Consider the following 20,640-nt stretch of genomic DNA (forward strand, 5'->3'; position numbering starts at 1 on the left):
GTGTATTCCATGTTTAAATGAACTTACATCTGATTACTGCCTGCCATTCTCCTGTTACTGGCCATTTCTATCTCCATCTCTCACAGTACGGATGAAATGTTTGCAGTATATGCATGAGTGGCTGAGCTTGGCAATACAATTCTCCTGCCTTTAACAGTAATTTAGAAACATTTTTGGAAAGATACGGAGTTCTAACAAGATACCAAAAGGCCTTGGTGTCTGTGGGTGTGTTCCCACTGATCTTCTGAACCAGCTGACAGGCATTTTATGCCCAAATGTAGCTTGGGCTATATTCTGCATTAAAAGAGAGAATATAGACATATATCAATACCATTCAAGGTGGCATTAAATACATGCAAAACCTTGATATGTGTCTTTACTGTCCTGTTGCAAAATATCTCATTTGCTAGTTCACTGGTATCTGTTCTTAAATTAATAGCTCTTGAGTTCTAAAGGTCAGTAATTACACAGCCAGTAGTAGTGGGGGTTATTCACCTTTTCTTAGCGATCAATAAAGTTTTGGGCATGTTACTGCTAATTTTCAACTATGGACTGTCATTTAATTTACAACTTAACAGACCCTTCATTTTTTTTAATGCTTGAATAGTCATTTGACAGCTTGTGAAGTGGCAGATGAGGTTAAGAGCTAGATGTTGTCTAAGGGTAAATATTCATGGCAGAAAAAGAAGAAAAATTGTAGCATGAGGACAAGGGTCTTCAGGCTATTCTCAACCACACTTTCCCAAGGAAGGTAGTGGTTTTTGTAACCTAGGACTAGGTGAACCAGATCAGTTTTGCGGTACTTCTAAGTATTAAAATGTAAACCAGGTTATCGCTTCAATTCTGGCTTTTGACCTTGGCATAATATAGAATATTCATATACCCAGATGAAAGACAAGAACTCTTGGACTCCTTAGGCAGCGCTCGATACCTCAGAGGACATGGCCTCTAGCAGTAATGCTCTTGCATCATACCAAGATGAATGTCTAAGAATTCTAATTCTCAATAAGACTTAATTGTAAGTGAGGCCACTAAAACTGTGGATGGGTTTTGGTAACATGTTTAAAAGACGTAAATTATCTAGTTGGTTAGGACATCCTGGAGTGTTAAAATGGCTATTGAGGAACTGGTTTTTATATGTTCATGATGCCCCATATTGTACTTTATGGAATATAAGTCTTAGCTGGATAGGTCTGTGCATTATAACAAACATTACTCTGTGATTATAAGACTCCAATATGTAATAGCAGTATATATACTGAAAATCTAAAAATGTCAGTTTGTTTCATTTTTCTTTTTGCAACAACACTGTCATTCATTTTCTGAGCTTCATAATAAATTCTTGGACCTGAACAGCAACTTCACAGTAGCATCAGGAATGTGATTTAAATTTTTAATCAATTACAAATGTAATATTCATGTAAAAGAACAGTAGAATATCCACAGGTAGATTTTCTACAAGTTTCAACCTTCCAAGAAGAAATAATCTACATGGTGCTACGGATAGCTCAGGAAAAGCTTCATCCTTGCATAGAGTAGCATAAAGGAACAGTAACAAACCACAGTAAAGGCCAACCGGATGTAACAGAAAATGCTGTGGAAATGTATATGTGGTGTCCCATGGTTAAATTGTATGTATGCGTTTGGTTGACATTTGTTTGGGATTATTTCATCCCTGAAACGGGATAGTAAGAACTAGAAAAGAACAGCACACAAAATGACAGGAAATTTGCAGTCTGGTGTCATCTTCAAGTCATCAATTAAAATACAAGCAGATTAGCTTCTAACAGCCAGCAGCATTCAGTAAGCAGTGCCCACACCCAAAAATGTCACTCCGTGTCACTGTCACCATGACTAACAGAGGCTAATGAACAAGTGTGGGATCTGAGCTGCTACTCTGCACTGGTGCTCTGCGACCTGGCACGGCTCAGGCAGGCAGAGTGGCGTGAGGAAGCCTTTAGGTCGGTCTGGGTGGCTTTGGTGAAACTCCATCTCCATGCTTCTTTCCAAGAGAGTACCAGCACAAACTGATGTATCCCCAGACTCCTGCCAATTTTCTGTGTGCAGACTTCTTGGCACCCTAGCTGAAGAGGAATTGGGAAAGTGACATGAACATGGGACGGTCAGATATCTCGTGTGTCAGGTTCAATTCTTTTCTATAATAGGTAACAATATTATGTAATTGTATCATTTATTTATCAATAATCCATCTTAAACCTGTCATCCTTACTTGTTTGTATGAGGACACTGTTTCAGAAGCTCACCTGTTTTAAGAGTTGGACCACTCTCAGCCAAAATTTACTCACAACAACGTCCACTTTTTTTTTTCCTTTTATCATGGTATCCTTCAGCTTTGATAATTCTTCTCTTTTGTGGCGTCATCTGATGTGCTATTTTATATCCCCTTATTTCAGCCTTCATTTTTGGAAAAGTAAGCCAGCCAACATCTTTTAGTCTCTGTTGGTATGATAGGGTTTCCATTCCTTGACCAGCATCATAGCTTTTTTCTGTCTCTGTTTAGGGCAATTAATCTCTGCAAATATGTGTAGTAAGAACTACGTATGCTATTCTACGTAAAGTCTTACCAATTACTTTTTCAGTAGCGTGAAATCTTTATGTATATTGGAAATGCCTCTACTGATTAATCATAGTCTTTAACTACAACACACTGATGACTTGCAAATCATTTGCTAATCAAATAGTGACATGTTTTTCTTTTCCTTTACAATTTCAGCTGATGATTCCACAGCATGCAACAGCAATTCTTGTTGTTACTTCATAGGCATATGACCTTGTAATTTGAATTGTTTCACTTGTTATTGTAGCTATCAAGATCGTAGTTATTTCTTTAATACTCCGAAATTTCTGCATATTTATGCTTTTGTTAATGCAATGCTTAAAAACTCAAAAGAGGATTTTTAAGTTGGTCCACAGTTCAGTCTTTTAGACTGCGTATAGTAGCAGCCCTTCAGCCTGGTGCCATCCTTCTTAGTGCAAACCACTTCTCTTCATAGCCAGTTTATAAGGGAATTGCAAGATTAGGAATTTAAGAGGAAGAGCACTCTCTGTAGGGCACTGAGTATGTAAGATCCCCAAGGAGTATGAAACAATTAGGAAAGACCTATTAAAAGATGTGTGAAATGCACTGATTGGGGCACTTACAGGGAGAAAAAAAAAAGGGGGGAGGGGGAAGGATGGCATAGCAATATATTTAACCTGAGATAAAGGTGAAAGGAATCCTGATCAGCAGCAGTATCACAGGCAGGAGAAATAATTAGCATGTAGCAGCTTTTAAGTCTGGTAACCAAGGAAAAAATCTCCGTAGCTGTCAGCAGGGGATTCAATAGTCCAGCAGAAGTAATGGTAACTCCCTGATAATCTGTGGTGAATTGTTAATATTTTGAGGAGGGAAGAAAGTAGTTTCCTGTAGTACGTAGTTCAAAAGTATTAGATGGGTTTGGGGAATTATTTCCCTTCCTTTCTGAAGTGTTTTGTACCTTAATAAGCATATGAAATTAATTGCAGTTAATTTTCTGGATTATTCTACCATCTAAATATATTCATTTTTGTTAAAAAATTAAAATTAAGATAGTATTGATGACCACTTCAAACAGTTTGTGCAAAAAATACAGTAGTATCAAAGTCATATCCAATACAAAGGCATATTCAAAGCAATTCAACAGTTTGAGCTTTTTCCTTTAAGAACAGCAAAGTGACCTTTTTTGGCCTAGCAAAAGGTAAGGGGAAGAAATGAAAATTTTCATTTCAAACAGTTGCTTTAAAAGGGCATTTTTATCTCCTGTTTTATAAGACTGGTTTCTTTTGACAGAACAGTTTAGTTGTATGTCAGACTATGTAGTTCAGCCCATATCCCTAGATAAATTAAAGACTTGATCTTATGCTGGTGTTTCTGACCCTTAGCCAATCTTTAATGTGTTTTAATAGTTTTCCACTATCTCATTGACTCATTCTGTAAATCAAACCTGCCTCCATGAAATGCAGATGAGTGATATTTACTATTTCTTTTCCAGTCAGTTCATTAATATTGTCAAAGACTCTAACCATGGGTTTGAGACAGATTTTTTCTCCATGCATATCTGTATGTAGTATAAGAATATTTCATTATTTTCTCTCCATTTCACCAAGAACTTTGTATCATCTTTCACTTACATTGCCAGTGCCAAATATTGAAACAATTTCATCTATAGAGGATTTTTATTTTTTTAATTTCATCTTTTTGTGAAAATTTACTGTAACTTGCAAAACTGTAATTTTGATTGTGGTAAATGAATTTCACATGGATGAAGTGGACTTCTGGAACTGGAAGATGTAGGTTTTTGTGACTTGTAGCCCATGAATAGTTCTGGCTCTCCAAGCTAAATTTACCACTGGTATTTATTTCAATGAAATAAAGCAAATAAAGCTTCTGTCCTCAAGTTGCTTTTTGAAAATGCATCAGTCTCTTCTGTCACTGGGTCTCCATGTTCTGCAGTGACCTGTAAGATGACAGCCCATGCTTACTCTTCAGGAATGCCCATAAGCCAATATTGAATCAGTAGCATGATACTTTTAGGTCAGTAAAAAATTGGAAACGTGCAAAAAAATTGTCAGTTGTATTTTTAATGATGATGCCATTGGTGGCATTATCCTATATTTGCATTTATTGAATTAAATTAATATATGTGACAAAGATTCCTGTATGTTTACAGCTACTACAGGACTATTCAGCATATGTACATGTTTTTCCTGTAACCCTTCATAATTTCACCCTCCTGTTTCTGTTCTCTAAAGCAGTAATTCCACAGTAACTTTAATAAGCTAAAATAGGCAAATCTGCCTGCTTCCTGGGCATGTTTTTGCATGTTCTCCAATGCAGTGGTACTGATGTTTGTGTGGCCATATTGCAAGCTGGATCGGGGGAACTAGCGGACTACTCTCTTTTTTCTAATAGTTTGTTGGGATGTGAGCAGGGTGAAGGTAAGGCCGTATCTTCTAGCCATGTGACCCTTCAGCATTTATGTGAGATTGATGTGGTTGTGACCGCACTTATTTTGTTTCCTATCTTCTGTGACTGTAGTTGAAAATAACTCTTGGACATACAGAGTTTAACTTGGATGTGATAAGTAATTAAGCTGTTCGCTGCTGTCCAGGTACCGTATGCTTTAGAATGAAGTAGTTAACATGTTTCTTCCTTCCTAATCCCTTTTTAAAGACACTTTAAGGTTAATGTTGTAATCTTGATGTTGTGATTTTGCATATGTGGCTTAAAGCATCTAGAAAGTAGGTAGCAAGAGCTCTTTTGGTCAAACATGCTCATTGATACACAGTATTTCTGGCAGTATTTGCACTGTGATTGTGGCTTCTGCAGCAAACTAAACTTCTGCAATTATCCATCGCAACTAGTTCTGAATTTTGGGTCATCTCTGGGTTAGTTAAGAAAGTCAGGATTTTGATAAATTGAATATGAAGTTAAGAGTGAATCTGGCTATAGTTTCAATTTCTCCACAAGTTGCCAGTGACTCTTTTCCAGCTTGGCCTCTTTTAGTCTGTTGCCAGACTTTCTATTTTTAACTTACCTTATGTTGTTCCTGAGACCACTGTAACTGCACTGTAGAGATGGAAGGAGACCTCGAGGCTTTTATTTCTGTGGCACTTCTGTCACCCTGGAAAATGTGCTAGGCCATAGGGGACTGTGAAATGCACAGGCCCTAAGGATTCGGCTGAAGTGCTCAACAACGAAATGTTGGCATTTAAATTGCCATTGTATAGCTTCCCAGCTATGTACCCATGGAGTTAATTAGAACAATTCACACCTTCTTACAGTTGTTGTTTGCTTATATCTGCCAAAAAGCCTCTAACTTCACATTATAGGTAATTCCGTGCTTGCTTTATGAAGGCTTTCTTCGCAATCCTAAATGCCAGAATGTTTAAAGGAAAGCTAGGATTTAAGAGTACAAATACAAGCATTTGATTTTCTAGTATATTCAGAGCAGCAGAACCTGTGGACTATTATTTCTGAGAGAATCACAGAATGGTTGAGGTAAGAAAAGACTGCTGAACTAGACCAGTCTAGTTCAGCCTGGCTGCTCAGGGCACAGTCAGTGGGTTGCTCAGGACCCTGTCCAGGCAGGTTTGGAATATCTCCAGGGACGGAGACTCCACAAGCTGTCTTGGCAACCTGTTCCAGTGCTTTACCACCCTCACAGTCAAAAAAAAAAAAAAAAAAAAAAGTGTTTTCTTATGTTTAAATGAAACTTCTTGCATTTCAATTTGTATCTCTGCCTCTTCTCCACTGAGAAGAGCCTGGCCTTTTCTTTGCTGTTCCCCCCATCAGGTATATATACACGTTGAAAAGATCTCACCTGCTAAGCTGATCCCTCCAGGCTGAGCAGTCCCAGCTGTCCTTGTATGACAGATGCTCCTATCCCTTAGTCATGTTTGCTGGACTTCAGACTTTTTTCTTTTTTTTTTTTTTGTTAAGTCTAAAAGAACATTTCAAAATCCTAGCTGCGTTTTCTGGCCCTGTGATGGATTAGCAATTTTTTATTGCCTATATAGTAGCAGAGGGAGTCCACTTGCACATGAATTGACTTACCTAGTGCACTTTTTCCTCCTTTATCCCATTTTTGGTGTTTATGATCATTGCATTTGCTTACAGTTTTGCTCTGAGTTATGAGCTTTGCCCACCCAGGACATTTGATAACCCCTTCAGTTCCTTGATGATACTAGTGCCTGATCCCTGTTGGCTTCCTGGCAGAGTGGAAAAACAGAGTGGCACTTGAATCACTATGCAGGGTTTGCTCCACCAGGCATTTGTTCCTGTTGTTCATTTCCATCTCAGCATTGTTGTGAAATGTGCTTGTTGGAAGCAGTGCTGGAGGTAGATGCTACGCTCTTGTCATCACTGCCTGCAGAACACAGTGTTAGGTACTCACTAACCCTCCCAAAATCTGGTTCATTCGGTCTTCAAAAGCAACCATTTAATTTTATTTCTCTTCTGATACCTGTCTGGGGTGAAATTCAACCTGATACTCTCTTTCTGTGTATGTATATGAATCCATGCAGATACCTGAAGAATAGTGGAGAGAGCCCTCTGACAAATCCAACCGATGTGACAGCCTCATAAATGGTAGGGAAATACTTGTGACAGAGTGGCAAATTGATTTGAGTATTTCATTTAAGTTCCTGATTCCCAACGTGTATTTTACTTTGATTCTTCACACAAAAAGTACATCTCTTGGGTACACACTACCTGGTGTACGCTGTCTTTACACACGTTAAGAGGCTAAGGATTGTCAACCGTCATGGTTGCTCTCTGAAGTCTGATAGTAGGAGACAGATAACTGGCAAGTTGTAGACAGTGATTCTAGGAAACCGAGATAGTTGAACTGCTGAAGAAGTGGGCTGTGCTTGGCATAGTTCCACAAAGAGAGACAGATTTTCAGAATTTGTTCAACATAATTCAGTGCTAAACTGTGTGACAGTGGTTGTGACTCTTGCTCGTTTTTATCTATAGCATCTTGTCTTCAGGTTCCCCTGATTATCTGCCTGGGCGCAGCCTTCTTTTGCTGTGTGCCCAGCTGCCTTGACAACCAGCTTGCACTGCAGCCATTGAGCAGGGGGGTCTGAATTTCTGCTTCTTTTCTTGGAATCTCTTTACCAAGCAAACTTACAGGATTACATTTCCTTTTCAGTTTTTTTCTGGGTCTGCTGCCAAGCATGTTTGCATCTAATGCACATGTGTTGCAGGCCTGTGGTGTGGTGATAGTGCCCATCTCCTGAGCAGCCATCACACTTCAAAACTAACAAGGCCCCTTTCAAAAGAGAAAGTGTTCTTAGGCAGAAGAGACCATTTCAAGTCATCAAATCTCCTCTTGCTCAAAAATGCACAGTGCGTTCTTCAGCTAAAATAGGACAACTGAAGTGTGCATCATGTGCAAATGTGTACATCTTTAAATTTTTCTTAACAATCATAATTTATTGGCCATTCCCACAGCAACTAAGGGGACTGTGATCAGATCCTTCTGAGGAACGCATGACACTCCTGGTGAATTGTCCACTCCCTCTCTAAATACAGCATATGCTAAATAGCTGGGCTTTGCAAGAATTGCTGTGGGCATACAAGGCTACTACTTTTCCTTGTGAAGGCACTGCACTGATTATTTTGCTTATTATTTACAGGACCTTCAAGATGAAAAGTGTTAATTATAACAGACAAACAGAAATACATTCAGGTCCACGTCTAATGGAAGTCTTTAAAGGCACTTCTATCTGAAAAGTTATGATTTTTTAATGGGCAATTTTTATTATGGTCTGCCTTTATACATGGTATTTTTTTCAATCTTACACTGCATGATCTTCTCATACAGACAAAAATATTTATTTTCATTTCATTTCATTTCCCTTTGTGTTTTTTCCTCCTAAAGCAGGATCAGCTTCATGGTAAATGGCATAAGAAAGTCATTTTGCTCAGAATAAATACCTTCCGGTTTCATTCGGGATAAACCCATGTTAGACTCCTTTCACTAAATCCAGCAGACCAGAAGCTGTTCATATCACCAACATCAAATCCAAGTCAAAATGGGCAAAGGTAACAGTTTCATTCCACATGGAAAATAAAACTTAGCATTTGGGCTTTCTTTTTACCCTCTTGAGTAGGGCAGGTTTTGGTACCTATTAACATCTTCAGATGTGGCTTCTCAGTTGTTTGACAGCAAGTGATTTTTTAAAAAGTAAAGTAATTGTAGCCATCAGTATTTCAAAATAAATGTGTAACACAAGTGGAGGTCAAATCTGAGAAGGGCTTACTGAGCAGCTACACTTATCCAAAGCACAGAATGAGAAATGTGAGATTTTGCCTAACTTGTCTTCTGGGAGACTAATTCAGGGCAGCACAAAGTTGTTTAGCTGGTTCTTTGGACCTGTGTTTTGATGCAGGTGACAGAAGGCAACCTGGTGAAGGACAGCCATGAACTGATGGAATGTGATTTTCAGGAAGGGAAGAAGGGAAAACAGCAAACTAACAGCAGTTGGCCTCAGGGAGTACACTTGTTACAAACAGGGAGATCTGTGTGGAAACAGGCCTCACAATGGTTGTTGCCAGGCCATTAAAGAAACTTGACCCTTAAGTTGAGTGAAGCTTTTGGTGCTGCTTCCCACAACATAGTAAGGAGGAAAACCTAGAGCAGGTGAAACTTTAATCAAGTGGGTGAGGGTAGCTGTCAAACCCCAGGAACCAAGTGGGATTCTGCAAGGGTCTGCGCTTGTTCTCATATTGTTCAGTCCTTTAATTAATGTTGTAGGTGACAGAAGAGAAAGTGTGCTTATTATATGTCCAGGTGACACCACGCTGGGAGGTGCCTTAATCACTTCAGAGGACAGAAGTAGAGTTCAGTCTTGTCTTGAGGAAGTGAAGAAGTAGTCTGGAAAACATTGGCTAACTCAGTGAGGACAAAATTCCATGCTTGGGTGAATGGTGAGCGCCACAAAAAGGGGGAGAGGAACGGCCAGGCAGTGCAACTGCAGGGAAGGATCTGGATCAGTCTTGGTCAAACACTGTATGTGGAGCTGACAACATACACATTGCAGAAAGGCCAGATATCCCTCTGTGATGTCAGGAATGTTGTCTGTAAGGCATCTGTGGTACTTCTTGCTCTACAGCTGGAGCCCTGAATCCAATCCTGGGCTTTGTAATCCCAAACCAATGTGCACGAGAGCAGTGGTCAGAGGTTGAGAAACCATGAGCCATGCATAAAGGTTGAAGGATTTGTGTTTCTCGTGGAGAAGAAAGAGGAGAGACATGATAATGCCATTCAAATATGTAAAATGACAACTTTAGGAGAAAAGGAATAGATCTTGCCTATGTTCATGTGAGTAAAATACAGAATAATGGATTTAAATGACAGCAGAGGAGATTTAAGTTAAACATTAAGTAAAACTTTCTAGCAGTGGGGGGGGGATTTTGCACTGGAACAACTGCCATGCAGGCTGTGCTACCTCTGTCACTGGAGGATTTTTTTTAAAATGTTAGACAAGCACCTGTCAGGACTGATAGGTATGCTTTGTGTGTGGTGGGTGCGCCTTTGGGCGAAGGAGAGGAAAAAGTGGCTTCCTGAGGTCCCTTCCAGCTCCAATTCTGTGATATAAATTCAGTAGCAAAGCTATAATGGTGATTAAATAATCTTTTGAAAGAGACTTGATAGATTGGGCTTTTGGCTTATAAATGCTCAGCATGCTGGGTTTTAGACTCTGCATGTTATTCAAACTCATATGAAGTCTCATGTCCTCTTTCGTCTGTCTTAATATCAGAATATTTTGTAAAACAGACCGAATAGGAAACTTTTCCAAATACAAGCCCAACGTGAAATAGAAAGAGAGGTTTTAAAATGCCTTTTCTCACTCTGCAAAAGGAATAGGAAGACATTATTCTTTTGCATTTCTTTTCAGTTACCTTGGGACTCTCCAGTCCTCACCTGTCTTATTTTGTACAAGGTTGTCTTCTATGATATTTGTCTGCCTAGGAGTAAATTAAATGCAAAATTCATCAGGCTACTGGGACAGCTTAAGAAAAAAAAAAAGGCCATTGTTGAAAAAATATGTAAGCAAGAGAAGAGGCTTTTTTCTTCTACAGCCCTATTTCAATCAGGGCACAAATTTCCCTGCTGTTTCCTGGATGTTTTAGTCGAGTCCTGTTGGGGCCGGGGGCAATGCCAATTGCCCTGGTGCCCTGCGGATGCAGCCCAAGCAGAGGCAGATGGGAGCAGTGCAGAAGGAAGGCGGGACATAGATTCATCATAGAATCATAGAATATCCCGAGTTGGAAGGGAACCATAAGGATCATCAAGTCCAACTCCTGGCACCGCACAGGTGACGTGTTTATGGAAGAGAGAGAGGAGAGGTGAATCTCCTCTTAAAGAAGAGTGAGTTAAGGGCTTCAAGGAAATGGCGGATTCGTTACTTATCTCTCAGGAAATTTGCAAGAAAAGCACAAGAATTGTTTTCTTTTACAGCAGCAACCATGTACTGTGAAGGGTGGTACCTCTCCCCTGGCAACTTGCAAGGTGGCTTTTGCTGGATGTTTGCAGTTACTTTCATCTAGTTTTGAATCTTAATTTATTCAGGTCAGGAAGAGGTATTCAGTCTGTGCTTGGGTTTGTTTTTTTTTTGCATCCCCTCCACTGATGTTTCTGGTCACCAGCTTACGATTTCCCTAGTAAAGAACTTTTTACTCCTCTAGAAAGGATGCAGGGAGCTGAAAAGAAAAAAGGAATCAAAAGGCCAATTTGTCTTTATTTGTATCTGAATCCTGGATGGAGTACAAGTGTTAGACTCTGCAAAGTGCCCTAAATATGTTATTACCTCCTCTCTATGGAAGAAAAGCCCCCACTTCAGGTGGACTTGCGAGTAGAAATTGGCATGGTGACAAAAAGAAATTTATACATATACAATAACAGTCCTAAATATGTATGACAGTCACTGAATCATGTTTAAAAGTGTTTCTTAGAAAGTGTGTCTTAAAAATTGTAGGGAAGAAACTCAAAGGGTAGAAACCTATTGGCAATACAGAAATTAATCAACTGTGTTTTAAAAATAACAATAGGAACAAATTATACCTTCATAAATTCATTTGTATTCAGTATTGTAGCACCCAAAATAAATGTTACAGTGTAAATGGATGAGATAAATGTGAGGGCCACCTACTTGAGAGTGAATTGGAGGGGCAGCTTATGCAAATTCACTGTGGCACATCTTGCAGCTATCATGGAGAAAGTTTCAGGGAGACGTAGTATTCTATTAAAATAAAGCATAGGACAACAGAGAGCACATTATCAAGTTTTTCTCTGACAATAGATACAGAATTTAACTTTTATTTATAATAGCTATTATTTCTAAACAAGAAAAAAAGTTGCGTTGATCGAGCCTTTTGCTACTCAGGGGACTCATAGCTCTCTATTGGCTGACAATGAGCAGATAAGCTTTCAAAAACACATTTTGGGGGAATTTGCTGCTAGTTTCTTTCCCTTTCTTGCAATGTCTCAACTCTGTCTAAGAAATAAACCAGTTTCCATGTGGGCCGTATTGCATTATCTCACATATAGTTATGAAACCAAGCTGACTTTCTTCACTGTGATAACTGTGAATGACAGAAGAACTGCTGGAGCCTGTGCAGTGAGCAAGACGGACTCTTCCATGACCACTACTTTCTGGTCAGAAATGTTACAGCTTAAGGCCTTACTTTGCATATGTCAAGAATTTTACATTGTTTTATTCCTTCTTACTGTGTATAGAATGAAGTTAGCAGCAAGAAAACCCTGATTATGCTTTATCCTAAAGCAGTACAGTGCATCATAGAAGCTGGGTGGTGTTGTCCAGTGTTATTCTCAACTTGATGTTGTAGTGTACATTGTTATAAAAATAATGTATTTCAAGAAATGACTGGAAAATTATTGCAGCTTTAGGATTTATTAAAAATCTGCAACTCCAGCCACCTTTCACAGAATTTACAAACATAGACTGATTTAAGTTTGGAACTGGGAAGGAAATTTCTGTTTTCTTGGTTGTTTCTAAAATTTCGAGTTTAAAGCATACAGTAAAAGCAAATCTGACAGCTTGATAATGCAGATGAAGGTTATCCCAAACCTCACTGCTTGGTCAGAAGTTCTCTGTTTGATAAGTGAAGTTGTAAGAAGTTGATTTTGAAACAAAGGTGGGAAGTGGACTTGTGTTTTAAAGTTAGTGTATCCCTGCCTTATCTTTGTCATGATACGGGTTTTATTCTTCTCACCCTGCTTGTAACTGCCCGTTTTTGAGCAATGGGCTTAGTCTTAGTGGTGAAGTGCATCATTTTCCAATGTACCTGTGCAAAAGCATCTTTAAAGTTCATCTTTTGGTTTAACTTTTTTTTTCCCCCCCCACAAAAAAAAGCATCTTTATCACTTCTCAGTGACCTTTTCAAATGTTGTTGCCTATCATCGTGCATTTGGAATAACTCAATGCATAATATTAATGTTTCTTTTTGTGGTTTATGCAAACTCTTTATTGAAATACTTCCAAGTCTTGTTGCTTGATGGCTTCAGAAAGAGCAACTTAAGCACCATACTTCTAATACATAAAATCATTTGGTTTCTATTTTCTCCCATGTCAAGGATTTTAAATTACCGTAACGTGACTATCTGTTACCATACTCTATAGTAGTGTTAGTTAGTTATGAAGAATTTGAGGAAAAAAAAATAAGAGCCTGTTAACCTAGTTGGTAAAGTTGTTTTATTTAGCAATGAGGTGTCCTGTGCTTCCTCTTTGCAGTTTTTTTTTCTGTCATTCAGACAGCTTGTGTGCAGTTTTTCAGGATTAATGAAATAAAAAGTACATGTCCCCCTTGCAAGTGGAATTACGGTTTGTATATTTGGGCAGTAATTTTTTTTATTGAGTGTTGCTGTAGTTATTAAAATCTCCCGAAATAACATCTCCTGTCTGATGCACGTTGTGACTGGGTACACAGGCTTACATAGGCCCTTCCTTTGTTCATGCTTCAAACTTGGTAGCTTGGGCACAGGGCCCTGCTGCCAGCATTAGACAGCTCCCAGACTGGTGCATGATCACCTCTGGCCAGCCAGAACACAAGCAAGGGGACTTGGGTTTATCTGAACAGATGCCCCTGAATTGGTATTGCAGCACTTACTGCCTTTAATAGCTACAAAAAGTCATTAAAAGAAAGCCCACAAAGGTGTCAGGCAAAACAGCTTGGAATTTCAGCTGAAGCTTTGTTTTTATTTATATACATATTTCTTATTTCTTTTTATTTTTGTGGGGAGCACAGATTTTTGTTTTTATGCCAAAAAGCTGTTGCTTATCACTGGCTAATAGTGGATGAGTCTGCTCACAGTAAAAGATAAATCCCAAAATAAGACCAGACAGGTTGCTGTGATGCTGGCTGTGACAAATGAAGACTGCAGGACCACTAAGGATCACAGATTCCTTAGATAACTAGGAAGACATATCTTACTTAAGAACTACAGTATCTGGAAGGATTCCACCATTTATTTTAACTGACTTACTAGAAATAAGAATTCTGGTGCCACAAATAAAACCTTTGTGAAAGTAAGTTGGGAAGGAAGTAAGATATATAGTATCTGGAGCACTGCAATTTCATACACTCAATATATTTTGGAGCTTGCAAGCCCTTCTCAGGCTTTCAGCAAACAAGCTTCCAGCAAAGCCTTAATTACATATTCCACAAAAGAAGTTCTTGATTTTTAAATACTGTGTGCTTGCCAGAGGTGATAGATGAACACGTAGGTGGAAGGCTCCAAAGCAGTAAAACGCATCTTCGATGATGTGGACACTGCAGAGAGCAGGAAGACATAATAACATAGATGAATGCAGAGGAAGAAAAGAAAAAAAATCTGTGACCAAATACATGTTTTTAAAGCAGTGTTTGCATGATTGCCTGATCTGAATGCCTTGTTCCTGAATAAATCATTTCTTGAACTTCTTATTTTTTAGATGCAACAAAATAGAAATAACCTTACAAATGGGACAAGTTCTTGTGACATTCCGATTCAGCTGCATACAGTATATTTACTTACTGGGTAACAGTGAGGTACTTGAAATATGATGCTAACAGCAATCCATTTCAGGCTGGTAGGAACCAAAAGTTATCTGGTGACTGTTGAATTGCGTAAGTCTTTCAGAGGAAAGCTGAGGTGTCCTGTCATGGGGCATCTGCACTTCTAGTTGTGTAGGTCCTCTTGCCATGAGGATCTATATGAGGATCATAGAAACCTGGTTACTTTATCCAGAACTGTTTTCTGGTCAGTTTATTCATTTTCTGTTTTTGTGGAGTTTTTTAGATGCTTTCTCCCTTGGGAGCTTCCTTCTACATCTCATGTTCTTCACATCAAGTTTTGTCCCTGAGGAGTATGAGGAGGGAGGTATTGCACATTTCGTTTTCCCTTTTTTTTGCATCAGCTATTATCTACCTTTTCGCAGTTCATCTCTTGTTCTGCGTTTGGCCATCTCTCCCTCTTAGTCCTCAGCCTCCCCCTGCGTGACTGTTCTGCCACCAGTTCCTCTAGACGTCTAACTTGTTTTCTTCATCACGTTTCGGTTGCAAGGGGGTTTGATCAAAAACGGTCTCACCACCACTCTTTATTTTCTCCCTTCACAGAATTTCTGTTCACTTCATTTTCAAAATCACTTACTTGATTTCTTCTTGACCGTCTACGTAGTATCAAACTGTCTGAATAACCCAAAGTGTAAATATGATACACGCTCCCAGAAGAATGGAGATGATAAATGTTGACCTTCCTTGTTAGGTCTCATCAGCACCTTTCACTTCTACCTTTTTAAGGAATGATTATTGCAAAGGACGATCTATTTAATTTTTATCTATAGGATTCTCTGGGACTGTAAGGATCTGCCCTTGTGGAATTTGTTGCTTCTGAGGTCTACAGAGTTGTGAAGATGAAACAGAGAAGCAGCTGTTTAAGTGAGTTATAGGGTGTCAGAGCAGACAGTAAAACAGCAATGGTTATAAATATGAATTTATCTTCTTTGAAAAATGCTTTATCATATATGTTTTGGTTGTTTTCTTATCTTTATATTTTTCAGTTAAATAGTGGTTTCATTCTTTCAGTTATTGGTATAAAGATATAAAGCTAAGCATTGCAGTGAACCACAGATTGAAATACAATGTAGTATAAAGCACTGTGAAGCAGTAATTGAAAAACACACAAGCTAAGTAAAAGAAAATAAGCAATCAAAGTACCACATATCAGAGCCCAAATCCAGTCTCTTGGGAAGTTTCTTTGTATGTGAGAGCTTCTAGCAGTCACAATGCTGATTTAGTGACTCTAGACAGTTACTTATGTATTCAGGTCATGCTTTGTTCTCTTCTTCATTTACAGCTTCAGCCAGATACGGTATCCTCTCTCAGCATTTGACAGAAGTCAGACTAAGGCTTTTCAGAAGGGGTGGTTAATGCGTTCTTCATAGCGATATTACCAGTTTGAGGTTACAAAAAACGAGTTCACTGCTAAATGTGAAAACTGAAAATACATACATGTTCAAAATTATCACTAACAGCTTAGGAAAGGGGGTAGGTAGTAATTATCTCAAGCCAGTGGGCTTTGCCTACCAGAAATTATTGTGTTTGAAGGGGCAAGGGAAGGGATGGAGCAACATTTCTGCAGCTGTTGTCTGCAGTATCCTTACCACAGGGAAACTTGAAGTGGGGACAGTCCCAGCTCTTTCTAACCCCATGGGGAATGGTCAGCTTTAATACAGGTACTTGTTATGAAGTCGACTTGGCATTAGTAGGGAAGTGATGCCAGGTGATGCAGAAGGGCAGGAAAGGTGACCATAAAAATGTGTTTCACTAAATTTCATGAAGTTTTACTTTTATATTGAAAAATAAAATCTAGCTCTTAAAACTTTCATGCAAAACTATTTCAAAATAATTTTATTACTAACCCTTAATATACTGAGTCTTAAACTTTCTCTTACTTATTAATGATGTACTGGAGAACTTGGAGGCCTTCCATTTTACTAAGCATACTTTGTTTTAAACTCCACAACCTATGCAGCCTCTTACTTATTTAATAATTTCAGTATTATTTTGTCTTTTTTTTTAACATAAATGCTTTAGAATTTGCTGTCGAATGTTTAAAGCAGAAATCTTACATCGTGGTTTTTTTTTTTTTTTTTTTTTTAAGTATGAGAATGTCTTGGTGAAAGATGGATTTCTATGAGACATCTCTCGCAATGGTGACTTATTATTTAATGTTAGTTGGTCTCAGTCCATCTTCCCCCTGGCCACTGAATGACCCTCTGTGTAAAGTATTCTTAAAATGATACTTTCTTGGTAAATGCTTTGGGATACACAGAGAACGCTGTGCACAAACCAGTGTTAGGATCTTGCTTCACAGAAAAGACCACTCCCTGGCATTAGAAACAGCCCGAGGACTGACTGTGGATGTTGACTCACCCAATTCTTCAGGTCACTGGCCAGGTCAGTTACTGTGTGTGTTTTGGAGAGTTTTCTGGACCACCACGTGGACACAGGGCTTAGGCTGCAGACAGAGTTTTCCAGAGGGTGAGGTGGGTAGAAGTAGGTGGTTTCCCTCGGAGCTGAAAAATCTCCCACAAAGTGCTGAGGCTCCTGCTACACCGGAGACCAACTCTGGTCTGCCATGAACAAACTAAGAAGCTCGCTGAAAAGAAAAAGCACTTTGCTATAGATAGAAGATTCAGTAGAAAGAGAAGAAAGAAGCACTGTAGTTAGGACTCCAGGAATAAATCTTTAAAGTAAACATAAGTACTTTCAAAACACCTACAGTATCCTCTTTTGCATCAATGAAAAATATGCAGCTGCTTTGCAGGGAACTAGCTTTCACCAGCTGGAGATAACCAGAGAGTTGATACTTTTCCAACTTCCTATGAGCTTCCCAGAACTGATAGCTATAAATCCGCCAGAGGGAAGAGGATATTTCTCCTCCTTAAGAGATAAAAGAGAGCTGATGATTAATGCAGAAATGAATTGTTAAGAGACTTATTTACTTCTAATTGAGCCTACTTGTTTGGTATGTGTCCCAATTAATTCATTTTTGTTGTGACCATATTGAGGCAACCTGCACCTGTGTGACCTTCTCTTATAATTATTACCATATGCCTTTTTTAAAGCACTGTTTCAATGATGTACTCAAGAAGCTCTGCTAAAATAACTGTAACGGTAGTACAGAGTCAGATTTTTCCATTGTTTTGAATTCGAGGATGGTAACAAAAAGAATCATTTGTTATTCAAGTTCTTGGAGGTTAAGGGTTATGGTCCCTTAGGGGGTGGGGTTGAGGGTCTTCCTTTTTTAATTTCACAAAATGACTATTTTGAAGAGGCAGGACTTGTTCCATGACTAGAAATTTTTTAAGAACCAATGTGTTGTTGTTGGATGGTAGTACTCAGAAGTGCCTCATAATTTCTCAGTTGTGCTGAACATTGTACACACACAGGGTCACACGAGAAAGGAACAGGAGCTGAAACAGGGCTGGCAAATACGACCATCCATAAACTTGTTGAGATTGCTGTGTGCAATCTCAGCCCTAAATGAGGCATTGTTTTTGTTATTGTTTAAATTAATTACAGTATTTGACAACTATTTGCCTAAATCACAGCAGAGTGAGATGGACACCTATCTGTGAATGAGAGACTCTTCCAGACATGCTAGCCAAATTTGCAGTGGTAGGTGATGCTGCCTGTACACGTGGGTGTTTATTCCTCAGTGTTGCACTGGATGAAGATTTTACCATTTTGTACCAACCTCCAAGGTAGCAGCTTAAGCTCAGTAAGATATTTTTGCGCTCTTGTCCTCAGTTCTCCTTCTGTGTACTTGAAAATACCAGCGAAATGGCTTCCCTCCATCACACATGCACCAGGGGAATTAGTTCTGGGCAGCAGTGTCACAGGTGGTGTGGGATTAGAGAAGGGTGCTCTGCATGTTGCATCTTTCATCATTCCAGTAGAAGTAGGCGGTCTTTTAGCAACAGTAAGTCCTCATATAGGTCTGAATAGTATCACTACTGTCTTCAGTCTCTATTGGTTTCCTGCTCCCTTCTGTCCAGATCAAAACTGGTTGTGCTTTTACCTTCCTCCTGAAGCACTGTGTACATTTTTTGTCTTCCTCATGTACAGTCTTTTTCTCTCTGCATCTTTACAGAGTGACTTTGTCTGTGTTTTATGCCGTGTGGAGTTTTTTTTTGTTTGTTTTTTTTATAGCAGACTCTCTCTGTCCTTGGAACAATTAAAACCACTTCTTTAAAGATAAGTGCTCTCTGTCGGTCTGAGTTTTTCAATGGACAGCCCTCTAAGCTGTTGGGGATTTTCATGCTTGAGGACCGCAGGTACTGGTTAGAGCTTACGCCAGATGCCACCCACTCGTTGGCATGCTGGGCTCTCTTCAGTTAGCTTTTGTCTGAGCAATCTTCTGCTCTCCTTCAGTGGAAGATGCTCATATTGCAGAAGTTTCTGCATCACTAGAAAAGGGTTGGAAGTTTTCCTTCAGCCGTGAGTAATAATCCAGTGTAAAATAAACCACCAACTCAGACCAGGTCTTCTTCATCCACCAGGCAAAAGTGGGTGATTGAAAAAGCCAAAGGAGGGGTTTCTCCACAAAATCAGAATTGGAGGTTAATGCTTTGCACTGCTCACTTTGACCCTCTCTATTTACATAATCCGGTTTAATTCTGTATCTAGCTCATAAGTGTTCTGCTTTAGAGTATGTATGGAATATGCTGTATGAAAGATTAATTTTCTTTCCACCACTGGGAAAGTTTCCGTTTTACATGAACTTGTGTGCCACATTACACTGCATATACCTGAAGTGCTGTGTTTTATACAATACCTACAGGACTCTGCTGAGTGAAATCTGAGAGTCTTTACAGTTATTAAAGTACAGCTTTCTGTTTATGTGTTTTTGGGCATAGAAACAGAAAAGCTAGGGTTGGAGGCTGGAAACGGATTGCCGTCTTGGAAATTTAACGACCAGCTCTTCCCCTGTGATGTGTGTGGAAAAGTGTTTGGCCGACAGCAGACGTTGTCCCGACATCTCTCGCTGCACACAGGTAAGCTGATGCTTTATTGTTCTCTGCAGCACTGAGCAAATCCTTGTGTTCATCATGGCCTGGGGAGAAGGTAAGCAGAAGAGTGTATGTGGAAGGAGCTATCCTCAGCTTGTTACACCTAGAGCAGAGCCAAGCCCAGAAACAGGCCAGAATGTCATAGCAGTGGTACACAGAGGGTTAACTAACATTTCTTTACAGCCTATTTTTAATTAATCTTTATACGAAATCTGCAAGTTCAAGTTTGTCCAGGTTCCAGTAGACTTGTGTGTAGACCTCAGCTGTTTAATCAAGCCCGTTAACAGTCCTGAAGACACAGCCTTTGTCTGGCCTTTTTTACATTCACCTGACGAGCTTTTTAAACATTACTTAACAACAAAAGATTTGGCCTTGGTGTTTCAGATGTGGTGAAACTGAAAGGATTTAGTATCTGTCACTCACCTTTGCTCTCATCATTCACTTCTTCTAAGAGGAACACGGGCTGTTCTACCCCATATCAGCTTTCTTAAATCCAATCAGCTTCAAATCAACTGAGACTAGCAGAGTTTTGATATGGAAGATGCACCTCGTCAGCCTGCTGAGGTGCACTGCACAAATTAAGACTCGAAAGCAAGAATTTCTGATGCGGTGCTGAAAAATATTGTTGGCATAACACCAGTATGTATCGTGTCATTTAGTATAGCCATGCTGAAAAGGTTCAGATGCTCTTGCTCCTTGGCTTTATGGGGTTTTCTTAATCCAAAAGCTTCTCCATTGAATTTGTTCCCCTAACACTTGTAGTATTATATTTCAAATATAGAGCAGCAGCTCTTCAAAGGGAAAGGTTGTAAAAGCTGATGTAATGTTTGGTTGTTTTATTAATCAGCTCTTCAGAAAATGAAGCCTGGCATGCACAAAAAGATTGCTGCCAGGATTTAGAAATGCTTAATTTAAAATAATTTTTATTTTAACAGTTGTGAAGCAGCAAAACTTGTGTTTAATTTCTTTAATTGCTCTTTGAGTGGTTTTTTGGTTAGCTTGTGTTCAGAATTG

General features: G+C 39.1%; 1 protein-coding gene and 1 long non-coding RNA gene across 11 annotated transcripts in view; one reads left to right on the forward strand and one right to left on the reverse strand.

Moving 5' to 3' along the window:
• Window positions 1-20,640, forward strand: part of ZNF827 (zinc finger protein 827) — a 129,386-nt gene that overhangs the window by 97,260 nt on the left and 11,486 nt on the right. For all 10 annotated transcript variants that reach the window (XM_040554568.1, XM_040554561.1, XM_040554563.1 and 7 more), the window contains one exon: window positions 19,474-19,611. In XM_040554568.1, coding sequence (XP_040410502.1) covers window positions 19,474-19,611 — 138 coding nt within the window. The remainder of the gene's footprint in view (window positions 1-19,473; window positions 19,612-20,640) is intronic.
• On the reverse strand, window positions 13,823-17,956 carry LOC121068993. Its single transcript, XR_005819183.1, has 3 exons — window positions 17,334-17,956; window positions 16,985-17,210; window positions 13,823-14,341 (listed from the first exon to the last, which is right to left on the reverse strand). It is a non-coding gene; the product is annotated as an uncharacterized LOC121068993 (long non-coding RNA).

Source organism: Cygnus olor, chromosome 4 (assembly GCF_009769625.2).
Source record: "Cygnus olor isolate bCygOlo1 chromosome 4, bCygOlo1.pri.v2, whole genome shotgun sequence".
NCBI lineage: Eukaryota > Metazoa > Chordata > Aves > Anseriformes > Anatidae > Cygnus > Cygnus olor.